This window comes from Carettochelys insculpta, chromosome 30 (assembly GCF_033958435.1).
Source record: "Carettochelys insculpta isolate YL-2023 chromosome 30, ASM3395843v1, whole genome shotgun sequence".
Taxonomy (NCBI): domain Eukaryota; kingdom Metazoa; phylum Chordata; order Testudines; family Carettochelyidae; genus Carettochelys; species Carettochelys insculpta.
The window spans coordinates 8,465,292-8,477,391 of NC_134166.1; the positions used below are offsets into that span (position 1 = coordinate 8,465,292).

At 41.5% G+C, this 12,100-nt stretch overlaps 1 protein-coding gene across 5 annotated transcripts in view; it reads right to left on the reverse strand.

The window, feature by feature from the left end:
- Positions 1–12,100, reverse strand: part of POGZ (pogo transposable element derived with ZNF domain) — a 58,877-nt gene that overhangs the window by 37,737 nt on the left and 9,040 nt on the right. For 3 of the 5 annotated variants that reach the window (XM_074980831.1, XM_074980832.1, XM_074980830.1), the window contains exons 2-3: positions 6,186–6,310; positions 4,284–4,442 (exon numbers count right to left, since the gene is read on the reverse strand). In XM_074980831.1, coding sequence (XP_074836932.1) covers positions 4,284–4,442; positions 6,186–6,309 — 283 coding nt within the window. In that variant the 5' untranslated portion in view covers position 6,310. The remainder of the gene's footprint in view (positions 1–4,283; positions 4,443–6,185; positions 6,311–12,100) is intronic. The other 2 variants (XM_074980834.1, XM_074980833.1) reach the window with 1 other exon arrangement.

The window sequence follows — 12,100 nt, forward strand, 5'->3', positions numbered from 1 at the left end:
TACCAAAAAGCATGTTAAGTCTCATGGCACATGAAATATCTCCGACTGGAGGGCATGGGCACTGGCAAATTATTTTGGATGGGGCCTGACTGCCTTGGCTTGGCAGGAGTGGATGTGGCCTTGGCATGGGCCTTAGCATCACAGCCTGACTGAGATGCCAGTGTTAGCTGGTCTGTGGTGCCTGGAGAATGACCTGATCCCCCTCCTTTTTCTGACCTGGAGACTGGGAAAAGTGCTCACGCCCTGCATGGCTCCAAGATGTGGCATGTCATTGCCAGTCCTTGCCAGAGTCCTTCCTTGGTGCTATGTATTTTAACACCAGTGTCAAAGCACTCCAAAAAGATTAAGAGGCACTAAGGCACTAGGCACCATCTCCATGGTGTCCAACCGTGGACACAGAGCTGTCTCTGTAAGTAAAATGTGAAGTCGCTACTCCTTCTCTCTTATAGTTCTACCTTGGTACTTCCAATCAATTTTACAGCAGTCTTTTTGGTGACCCTCCCCCAAGCACTTTAAGGAGCATGAGCGAAGATCGCCCTTTGGCATGTGCTTGGTGCACTACTAGCAAGCCTTGAAATTCAGGGAACAGCTTTTAACAAGACCGGTGGTAGGGACTCCGCAATAAACTATCTAAAAGAGAAATAATACAACAATGAACTACAACTGACTATATACAAATATTAGAAAGAGAAAGGATTATCTCTTTGCAAGGCAAGAAATTAGCAAGGGGATGTTCCAGCTACTGTCATTAGCAGTAAGAAGGAACTGTGGGGGGGGCAAGTCAACAGGAACCTATCCTTGGTGCCATACTTGTGCCACTCCAGAAGGTACCCAAGCCAACTCTATGGCTAGATATTTGGCGAAAAATCTCCTAGCTACTGTGCATGTGTGCATGCACAAACCTGACTGGAATGGACATCATCAAAATTCATCTAGCACAAAATCACGATAGTGATCTCATACACTTTTATATCAGCACATCTGGCAGTTATACAATCCACCCCTTTAGGAAGTTATTCTGATTCAGTACCGCTGTGGTCATTGTTAAGATTCCCGCTCTGCTTTTCCAGAGTATTTACCTCTGATGCACATCTATTTAGTTAAAAGGCATTGCATCAGAATTATGTCATGACCATAGTGTTACTTTTTAAGTCAAATGTTGTCCAAGATATTTTTTGAGCCCTCTGACTCAATCTATTTTAGTGCACCCAGTGATGACCATAGGTCCCAATATTCAATATTCCATCATAAATAAGATCCCACCAAATTAACTGCTCTTTTCTAGTCAATTTCACAGTCTTACAATTTTAAAAATAGTATGTTTCATTATTTCAGATATATAAAATTGAAATTTCACTGTCTTGTAATTGTAAGTGTCCTGACTTCAAAAGGAGTTTGGGGGCAGACAGGAGAGATTGAGAATTCCAATGTCACTGTTGGAGAAGTTGTGGTACTATTACTATTTCTGAGCTGCTGCAGATGGAGGTGCTGCCTTCAGAGCTAAGCAGCTGGAGTGTGGTGCAGGATGCTGGCTGGGATTCCCAGCCGTGAAGGCAGAGCCCCTGCCAACGGTAGGGTAAAAGTAAGCATGGTATGGTGTATTATTGCCACCAAGGGCAGAACGTCACTTAGGATGGGGGAAGCTCTGCCTTCTCAAACAGCCCAGTGCCAAATCTCCTCCCTGAAGCTCTCACGTACCTCTCCTTCCTTCTTGGCCCTTAGCCCAGGCATGATTGTAGCCCTTACTTCTGAGCAGTTGCCTGCAGAACTGGGACCCTCAGTCAACAGCCACTTATCTCCAGTCACCCAGCTTTGAAGGCAATGGCACAGAAATAATCATGGCATGGTATTGCTGCTTGCGGGGGGCGGGGTGCTTGAGGCCAAGCTCTGAAGGCAAACAGCCACCACTTTCCAGCCGCCCAGCTCTGAAGGCAACATCAAAGTAAAGGTTACAATAACACCATCCCCGCAAAAAAAAACAAAACAACCTTTGAAAACCCCATGCAACTCCCTTTTGTGTCAAGATCCCCAATTTGAGAAACTCCAGTCTCCCCTGTGAAACCAGTACAGGGAAAAAAATCACATAACAGACTAGATTTCATTGGCGGAGCAGGGGTTAACCCAGATTTCACAGTCTGTGGTTTGTTTTTCATGGCTGTAAATTTGGTAAGACCCTATTCATGGTCTAAAAAGTATACAAAAAATATTAGACACACAGTTCCTAAGCTCCTGAAAGTTGCCACTGTCATCTAGAATCAGGCAAAGTTTTGGCAACGTATGCAATACTGATCATTACAATTCTTCATTCATTTTTATGTCAGGCTGTGACTGGAAGACAATCTAACTCAAACAAGAAAATAACTGTGGAGAATGATAGGGGCCCTCATTTAGCTTGGTTCAGTCTATGTGACTGAAGTTTTTAATCTCTTCTTTAAGGATTAAAAGAAACATAAGGCAGTGACATTTGCACACTGCCAAGTGCTAACACATTTCTGAAAGCCAATCCTTCCCTCCCCACCAAAAAAAGGTCACAGTTAACTGTGACCATGCCTCTTCCTTTTAATAAGAAAGACACACAGAAATGTAATATTTGCTGTTCGTGGATAGGACTTTACCAGTACAGCAAACGTAATCATTAGGCAGACAATTTTATATACGTCTCTGATTTGCAGAACGCATATTGAAATGTTCTAACTAGACAAAAGCATTATGTTAGTGATCTTGCTAAGCCTCCAATGTTCCACATACCCAAAAGGTTATGTCTACACTAGACAGTTCTACAGACAAAAATGGGTTTTTGTCAACAAAACTCCAGGAGCATCTGCACATAAAATACATTTTGTGGACAGAAAACTGTTGACAAAAAAGCTGTGTAGATGCTCCAGGGTGCCCTTTTGTCAACAGAGTGGATAAAAGATTGATCTGCTTTTGTGTAGATGTGATCTGTCAACAAACGTTTTGTCGGAATATATCTCCCAACAGGAGCTTCTGTAGACAGATGCTTCCAGTGTAGATGCAGCAAAAAAGGTTTGCTTGGCACATTTAGACTCTATGAAGAAAGGACTGAGAAAAGAAGAGAAAGCAGTCAGCTTTTGTTTTCAATCTCCAGCCCTCCTTCCTATATTTTCAGATGAGACTCTGGAGCTTTGAATTACATGACAACAGTTTACTAAGACAGTCAAAAACCAAAAGAAGACATAACAGATTTGTCAGACTTTGCCAAGACTATCAGAGAATGGCAGTAGAATTTCTGTGACACCAACCTTTTAGAAGATATTTGGAATCACTTGGACAGCAATCACTGAGTTAAAAGTACAAATTTTGGATATTTTTCCAGCAAGCTCACATCTACCGATTTATGTGTATTTCTAAGACACTTTTTAAATATGGGATATTATCAATCAGTAACCCTTAAGTTTTAGCTTTCTAACCTCTAATGAGCATCCAATGCCACAGGGATTTGTATGAATTTTTTATGATTAATTTAAGGCACCTAACTTCCCCTTATCATTAAAACTACTAAATTTTTTGTCACAAACATGGTATACAGTAATTCTTAAATAGATAGGTTTTTTTCAATAAACCAATTACTACTTCAAACAAAGAATGGCACATGTCCTCTTACTAGCAGAAATGATCAATTTTTCTATTAAAAATTGGCATCTGATTATTTTTAAGTAGATTTGTTGAACACTGATTTAAGCTAATACTCTCACATTTACACAGCCCCACAGGATCCTAACACTCTTTATTAATGTAATGCATTGAAATACAAACTATACAGAGAAATCCCTTTAGTCACTTCTGAAATTAAATATGGCAACTACTTAAGAGAACACTGAATGACAAATTTCAGGACAGGTACTGAAGAAGAATACCATTATCCATCTGAAACAGCAGGAAAAGCTCAAGGAAACAATATTATTCAAACTGAAATTTGGCTAATGCACCAGTTTAATATCTCTACTCCTGTAAAATGCAACACTGGTGACCACAAGAGGTCAAGACCTTTGTTTTACACTGCATTTGGAAGACTATGCCACTAGCAACAGCAGTTTACCTTACCAGGCGGGGGCACTGGATTCAATGTTGTATTAGAGAAAAGAGAAGCATCTAGTTCACTTCATGCATAATATATAGTTTTTAAAAAGATGTCTTCCATCCAAGTACTAACCTGACCCATTCCTACTTACACTGCAAAATCTCAATCCATCACAAGCACAAAAGTACATCGCTACCCTGAACATCTACAATCATAATATATTGAAAGCATTTCTGCTTACCATTGTTGTTTGCAAACAGCGTCACTAGTGTCTTCTTAGCACTGTCACTATTTTGAGCCCCACTGCTACTGACCGATGTAGCTGTAGAGAGATTACCTCCTATGGATGCATGCGCAACAATCGGCAAAGGGGCAGAAACAGGCTGCAGACTCACTGACACTGCCAGGAAGGAATTTCATAGTCACTTTTACAAAAATAACACTCAGACATTACAATGTTTGCAGAGGTGCCATAACAGCATGCTGCTTGGGCATACTGCAATTGCATTACATTAAGTAAAACTTGTAGTTTCAGGTATCCTATTTCCTTACCCCCCAGTATCTTCTATCAAAGCAACACAAGCAAGAAAAGGGATTTGACTAGTTCAAAGACATTGTTTCTTATTTGCTAACACAGATTCCTGTCCATATCCACCTGGATCATTTCTCTTCGCTGATGCCTCTCTATCTGCCCCAGAAATCTCCTAGCCAGAGCAGAGCAAGATGAAGAAAGAGTGTGAAGAGGCAGGTAGCACCAAAGAGCAGCAGAACTGCACCCTCCCTGTAGGAGGCACAGCATTGTTCTCCAGCTCCCTACCAACAAACAGAACATCTATTAACTTGAGATTTCTTGTTAAAGTGTATGGTGTTGAATTCTTCTTCAAATATCCCAAGCTAACAAGATGCAACAAGCAGCTAGTCCAAACAAGTTAAAAAATTAGCTGCCAAGAACACCTCAAGAACATACAAAAGGAATAGAACCTAGATTCACAGAAGTTAAAGATGCAAGAGACTGACGATACCTAAACTAGAGTATGGAGATAGTTCCCTAAAAGTACCAGATATTAAACTGATGCTGTTTTTGATCTTAGCCAAAAGGCCAAGAAAAAGAAATTCGAATAGCCACACAAAAGACTAATGTATTAAATATGCCAGTGTATTCCACCCACACCTAGGAAAGGATTTGCAGGGGGATCGAGGGGAGAAGCACCCCACAACCCACACCAGATTGAAGAATCTGGGATGAATCAGAAGGATAGCAAGTAAATACTTCTATTAGGACCCTTTAATTTACTCTTATCATCTCTCAAAGAAAAATATAATGAAAAGATATTTTAATTACCAAATTTACTTATAAACATTAAGGACCTGAGATCCCTCATGCAGGCATGTTTGGAAGTCAATTAGTCTAGTCAGGTGCTTAAAGCTCAGCAAACAGGAACTTGCACAATCGAGGCCAAAATCAGTTAAAATAGCGAAATAAAGTGACTCTTAAAAGTAATCAACTACTGAACAGGTTGCCATCTTGACAGTCTTGACAATATAGGTTAGGACATGGGAAATGCAGCCTGATGCTGAAACTAGTGGAAGAGTCAGCTTTTCAAAGCTATTGGAACAAGCATACTACTTAATAACCTTTGCAAAAGTTCTTTGTAAGACATAAAGCACTATATATACCAATATATTGTTATTTAATCTGTTATTGTTACATAAACTATGAAGTGAGTGCCTTGAAAACAATTACAGTGGTTGATTTAACAACAGATGAAATTTCCTCCCCCCCGCGGAAATAAAATAAAGTAAAATAAAATAAAAAATAAGTCACACATTCAAATAACTCTAATTCCTCATTAATTCCACTGTTAAACTGCATTTCCTGCCTCGTAATAACCAGGAAGTCCAGTCTGCTGAAGTATCACCAATATGCCAGCTCCTGCAGAGCCATACAAAAGCTCTGTTCACAATTACATATCAGCAATTTCTAACCCTTCAGAAAATTGAAGTTTTAATATATCTATTATTTGACAACTCAATATCTACTGAACAGCACCTAACTAATCACTGCAGTTTCCATTTAAGCATAAATAATGTGCTATGTAACAGCCATATATTGCATAACTCTATACTAAAAATAGTTTATTACCAGTAGCAGTTTTATCAACTGAATTATAATCTTCAACAACAGAATCTTCAATGACATCACTGATTTTCTGCCATGGCTCCAGCTCCTCCTCCTCACATTCCATAAAAAGGTCTGTGTCTGCCATTCTGCAAGAGAAGAGAAGAGAAGAAAAGAAGGACCTTTATTGGGTGTTAAGAAAGCTAGCTTTCATCAGACAGCAAAAGACTCATAAGACAAAGAATCCAAATTGCAGAACCAGTAGTAATGCCCATTATTTCTTCACTAGGGTGGGAGGAAAATACGAAACTCAGAACTGCAAAAATATTTTTTTCTTTCTTGTGTTTTAGAATTTAAATTCACATACTACTTTGTTCCCAATTTAAAAAAATACCTTAAATCAGGATATCAAATTTATTTTTCTATTAGCCACAAGCACTGACCTTTTCAGTTCTCAAGGAGTGCTCAACCATTGCTCCACCCCATGCCCTGACCCTACACCACCCTTTCCCCTAAGCCTTTATCCCCACCCCCACCAAATCTCCTTTCTCCCCCCCATTCCCCACCCCCCCATGCCTCCTGCACAGTGCTGAACAGCTAATCACACCAGACTGAAGATGCTGGCAAGAAAGGGGAGGACCTCAGCAGCAGCACTGCCTGCAGGTGCTGAGCACTACCTATTTTTTTTCCCCCACATAGGTGCTCCAACCCTGGAAGACCATGGAGTCAACACCTATGCTGCCATTCCCGAAGGTTCACGAATCAAGACCCAGAATCCCTCAGTTTATCATTTTTTTCTTTTTAAATCAAGAGCTTTAAGAATTATTATTGGTCTACTCTTCTTTGCATTCCCTATCCTCAGTACGAGTATGACAACTGCAGACTAAAAATTTCAATCTTAAACATATATGAGATAAGCACACAAAAAATACAAGCCTCTAATCCCTCTGCCACCTTCTCCTGCCCACAATGTTCCCCAGCTCTCCACTAACAGACTTTCACATCCATTTCCCCCAGTAGGCTCCGACTCTACACCCATCTCTGTTCCCATTAGGCTGCCTTGTAACAAAGAGTCCCATGTGTTGATTACCAGCTAAGTTTATAAAGTGGATTTCCTGTTATCAGTCTAATAATAACTGCCTTTACAATTCACTGAACAATTTTGTTCTATGAGACACATAAACAGAAATGCGTAGTGCATCTTCGAAATGCATCATTTCTCTGGCATCATATCTCTGGCACATCCCCGCTCACCTATATTTTGTCTGAAGTAAAACAATCCCAACCATTTTAATCTCCACTCATGTGGAACTTTCTCCTTTCTGCTAATTGTTCTGTCACTCTTCTCTGAGCTCCAATTTCTTCTTCACCTTTTTGAGATATGGTGACCAAAACTGACCAGAGCAATACAGCCGAAGGTGTACCATGGATTTATCTAGTAGTATTTTATTTTTCAATTTTATCTACTCCATTTTTTTTTTACACTTCTCAATATTTTGTTTGCATTTTTAACCACCACTGCCCATCAGAAACAAGTTCACACAGAGCTATCCTACGTCATCTTTTTCCTGTGTGGATGTATTTAATGTAGAACTCAGTAACATGGAGGAGTGCAATACTAACAAACACTTACCCCTCTGAGATTTATTGCTTAGTTTAACTTAAAAATGTACAATCAGATTATCAAAACAGTATTAAAACAAGATGGAAACTCTTTAACAGTTTTTGCTGCGTCTCTAAGATTACAAAGAATGCCTCTTTCCCAAAACAGGGGTCATCAACCTTTCTGAAGCAGCACACTGAAATTTGACCTTTTGACCTCTATGTACCATCCAAACATCGGTGACACTTTTTAAAGTCACAAAGAGTCCTACTTACAACAGTTTCATTGATAATAAATTAAGATGCACAGCTTTACCATTTAGTTCAGGGGTCGGCAAACCCCAGCACAAGTGCCAAGAGTGACACACAAGCGGATTTTCATTGGCACTCAGGGCAGGAGCTCAGCCACATCCCTCCTCCCCCATGCATGTATCCCTCTGTTAATCCTAAATGCACACCGCTCTCTCTTCCATGTTCTCCCCATAAAAGTAACCCACAGATGCCAAATAATTTATTCAGAGACTGTTTACAAGATGCTTTTCCATCCCAAACACACCTGGACCTGTTTAAAAACGAAAAAAAATCAAGATCCAATGTGCACCAGTGCCTCCAAAGCAACCCACCTCCGAAATTATTTTCTCAGCAGATTACACATCTTGTTCTAACACCTGATGCAGCACCAGCAACATGACAGGTGTACCACCAGGAAGGGCATGCGCCGCAGAGATAAGGGACAGAAGGAAACCCTTCCCGCCCCCATGCCAACACTCCCCACCCCAGCCTCCAACTTCTCACGGCTGCTCTGTGGCTAGTCAGATGGTACGTCACAACCCCTCCCCCATTGCAGACTCCCTCCACACTCCTCCCACCCAGCCTGAGCTCAGGCCCATCCTTCCAACTATCCCAGAAACCCAGGCTGCCCCCTCCCTCTGGCCCACCAAGTGACTCCACTCTGCATCCCACCCCAAGAGACCCAGACTGGGCAACCCTAACTGCTATGCACCACTTCAGGGACCCCACCCCAGACATGCTTCCCCCACCCAGCTCCCCGGGATGCTCCCAGGCTGGGCAGGAGTGGCCGGGGCTGGAAAGCGACTTACTGTCTTGTGCCCATTGCACTTACCAGTGCTGGGTCTTGGGTTTGTCTCTCAGATGCTGCTGGATGGGGAGGAGAGGGAGAGGGGGTGGGGGAGCGAGGCTCCTTCCCTTCAGTACGTATGCCACATCTCCCCCTCCTTCCATTGGCTCTACCATCTCCAATCTACCTCTTGGACGGGGAAGTATGGAAGAAAGAGCAGTGCACATTTAGGATTAGCAGAGAGAGACATGCACTCTGGAAGGAGGTACAGGGCTCAGCTTCCACCTCACATGCCAATGAAAATCTGCTCGTGTGCCACTCTTGGCACGCATGCCAGGGGTTGCCAACTCGTGTCGCAGAGCATAGGACAAGTGTCAGAATTAGTCCCCCAGAAAGCTGGGTTTCGTTGTTATTGTGCAGTTCTACAGATAGGTCTCCAATGAGACTTTCTAACCTGATAACCCTCAGGCCTTTGAGCCAAACAAAATTAAATCATCCTTTTCGTAGAACAAGGGTTTCACTGAGTAGAAATTAGCAGCTTCTGAGCTCCTTCTTGACATGTGAGTCACCCAAAAATTCAGTTCAATTGAATGACATATTTAGGGCATGCCTACAGTGGCAATGCTATACTGACACAGCTGTGCAGCTATAAGATCGCTCATGGAGCTGTTCTGTGCAGATGGGAGAGAGCTCCCTGTCGACATAAGACCAGCTCAACTTGCAGAATGAACAGGAGAAGCACTCCCACTGCTATATCACTGAGCACAGATGCTGGTCAAATTCATGTTGCTTGAGTGGGGCTCATGTTTACATCCCTGAGCAACATTATTTTTGTAGATATAAGTGGTAGTATAGAAATGGCCTTAGAAATCTTTGACACAGACTACTAATTAAAACACACACACACACACACACACACACACACACACACACACACAATTTGTTAAAAAAGAAACAAGAGATGTTACAGGTTACCATGCAAACTCATTTCCTGATCTTCAAGACTGCTTGATTGATGTAACCTACCAAGTGGTAGTTCTGTAGCACAGCTAAATGAGATTTCGCACTTCAAAAAAGAATTGTTTTCCTTCTGGTTATGTTTTGGTGGAAGATTGTTGTGACTGCATTTTGTCATCTCTACTACCATTTGACAGCACTAAATCTGATGAGAAACATTCCGAGACAGATTGGTCATAGTAAACAGCTGACAAGCAAGAAAGTAATCTAGCTTATTTACAGAAAATCTGTGTTATCAATAGCCACAGAAACAGCTGACCAGAATGCTTAAATATAGATCATGGTTTTCATGAGTTTGGTATAAAACAATTTCAATTTTATACAGTTATTCCACGGACTAAGTAATTACACTGGGACTACACTATAAATGTGAGTTAGATCAGTGAGCAGCAATCATTTTATTCCAAGGACAATCAATGTTCTAGCCAAACAAGAGTTGTATCTCTTACCAGCTTCAGGATTTAGGATAGTCTAAAGCAATTATTCAAAAGAGAATTGTTTTTAATGCATCCAAGTACTCAGCCATGATTGCTTAAGTATATCTGTTTGCTGGATGGTACTGATGAATCACAGACCTAGTTGGGGGTCAATGGGCATACTGAACACCTTCCACTTCAGCTAAATGATCCTCTGTTTACTGATCACGTGGTTCAGGTGTCTGATCAGCGCCTCCCAAAACAGATTCTGTTTTCCGAACTGAAGGAAGGACAGAGCACTAGAGGCCAGTGGAAGCAATATAAGGACATGGTGAAGGCACACATGAAAAAGTGCAGCATCGGTGTTGACACTCGGGAGAGCCTTGCCCAAGACTGTATCAAGTGGAGAATGGTAATCTGTGAGGGGCTAGTGCACTTTGAGAGATCCCATCACAGTGCAGAAGAGGAGAGGTGGAGAAGAAGAAACAAACATCCAAAAAATGCCCTGCACCCCTCCAACAGCTACCAATACCTGCCTCTTCTGTGATATGATCTGTGGCTCCAGAATTGGGCTGTTCAGCCATCAACAGACTCACGAATAGGAGGGTGACATGAAGACATCCTACTAGCTGAGTAACCTCCAAGAAGAAGACTGTTGACTGAAACAATGGAAGCCATCACCTGCGAACTGGAGCAGTATGGAAAGCCTGGACAGTGACTGGACCATGCTGGCTAAGGGGTCTTCCTGAAAGCTGATAACGAATGAAGGACTGAGCTTTGTGGTAGCTTCTGAGAGAGTCTGAGGGAGACAGGCAGACAGACAGGCAGAAACACCAGAACAGGCTAACTCTGAAGTGGCAAAGGATATAGTCATAACCAGCATGGCCCTGAGAAAAGCCTAGGAAAAGAGCTTTTGGGTTAACTGCTGATTGGAAAGGGGCTTGAAACTGTGAACAAAAGAAACAATTTCCTGTTGCTTGGCTCCTTCTTCCTCAGGGAAGAACTTTGTACTTTCTTTATAAACGCTCAGGATTGCACCAAAGGTACCTGATTTATTATAGAATACTAGACTAGAAAGAACCTCAAGAGATCATCCAGTCCAGATTCTTCCTAAAAGAAACAGCCCTAAAAAATTTGGCTACCACTTGAGTTAAAAAAGGGGTACCTTGATTGTGATTTTTTTTTTTGAAAGACTGGGTAGTAAGCACATGAACCAACTCCACAGAAGCCAGGTGAGTGATGTTACACACTAGTACTCGGAGGACTGAAGCCTAAATAGACTATATATAAGATATCTCTAGATCTGAGGACGTGGTTCTGCCCCACAAAAGCTCATCACCTAATAAATTATTTTATTAGTCTTTAAAGTGCTACATTATTGCTGGTCTATTTGTTACGCTTAAGAAAACAATGAGTTATGGGATACAACAAATCCTGTTAATTACATTAAAATACAAGCAACTAAGGGTCCTGTGGCACCTTATAGACTAACAGAAAAGTTTTGAGCATGAGCTTTCGTGAGCACAGACTCACTTCATCAGATGCTGGTCTTGGTTTTATACCTGGCCCTTCAGATTTCCAAGACCAGCATCTGATGAAGTGAGTCTGTGCTCACGAAAGCTCATGCTCAAAACTTTTCTGTTAGTCTATAAGGTGCCACAGGACCCTTCGTTGCTGTTACAGATCCAGACTAAAACAGCTACCCCTCCGATAATTAAAATACAAAGGAGTTTAAGAGGTTTAGGTTGTTAGGGCAACATGCTGATGTGGTTAAGCATGAAAATCAACTTGGGTAAAGTTCTGAACCATTTTATCTTTTAATATTA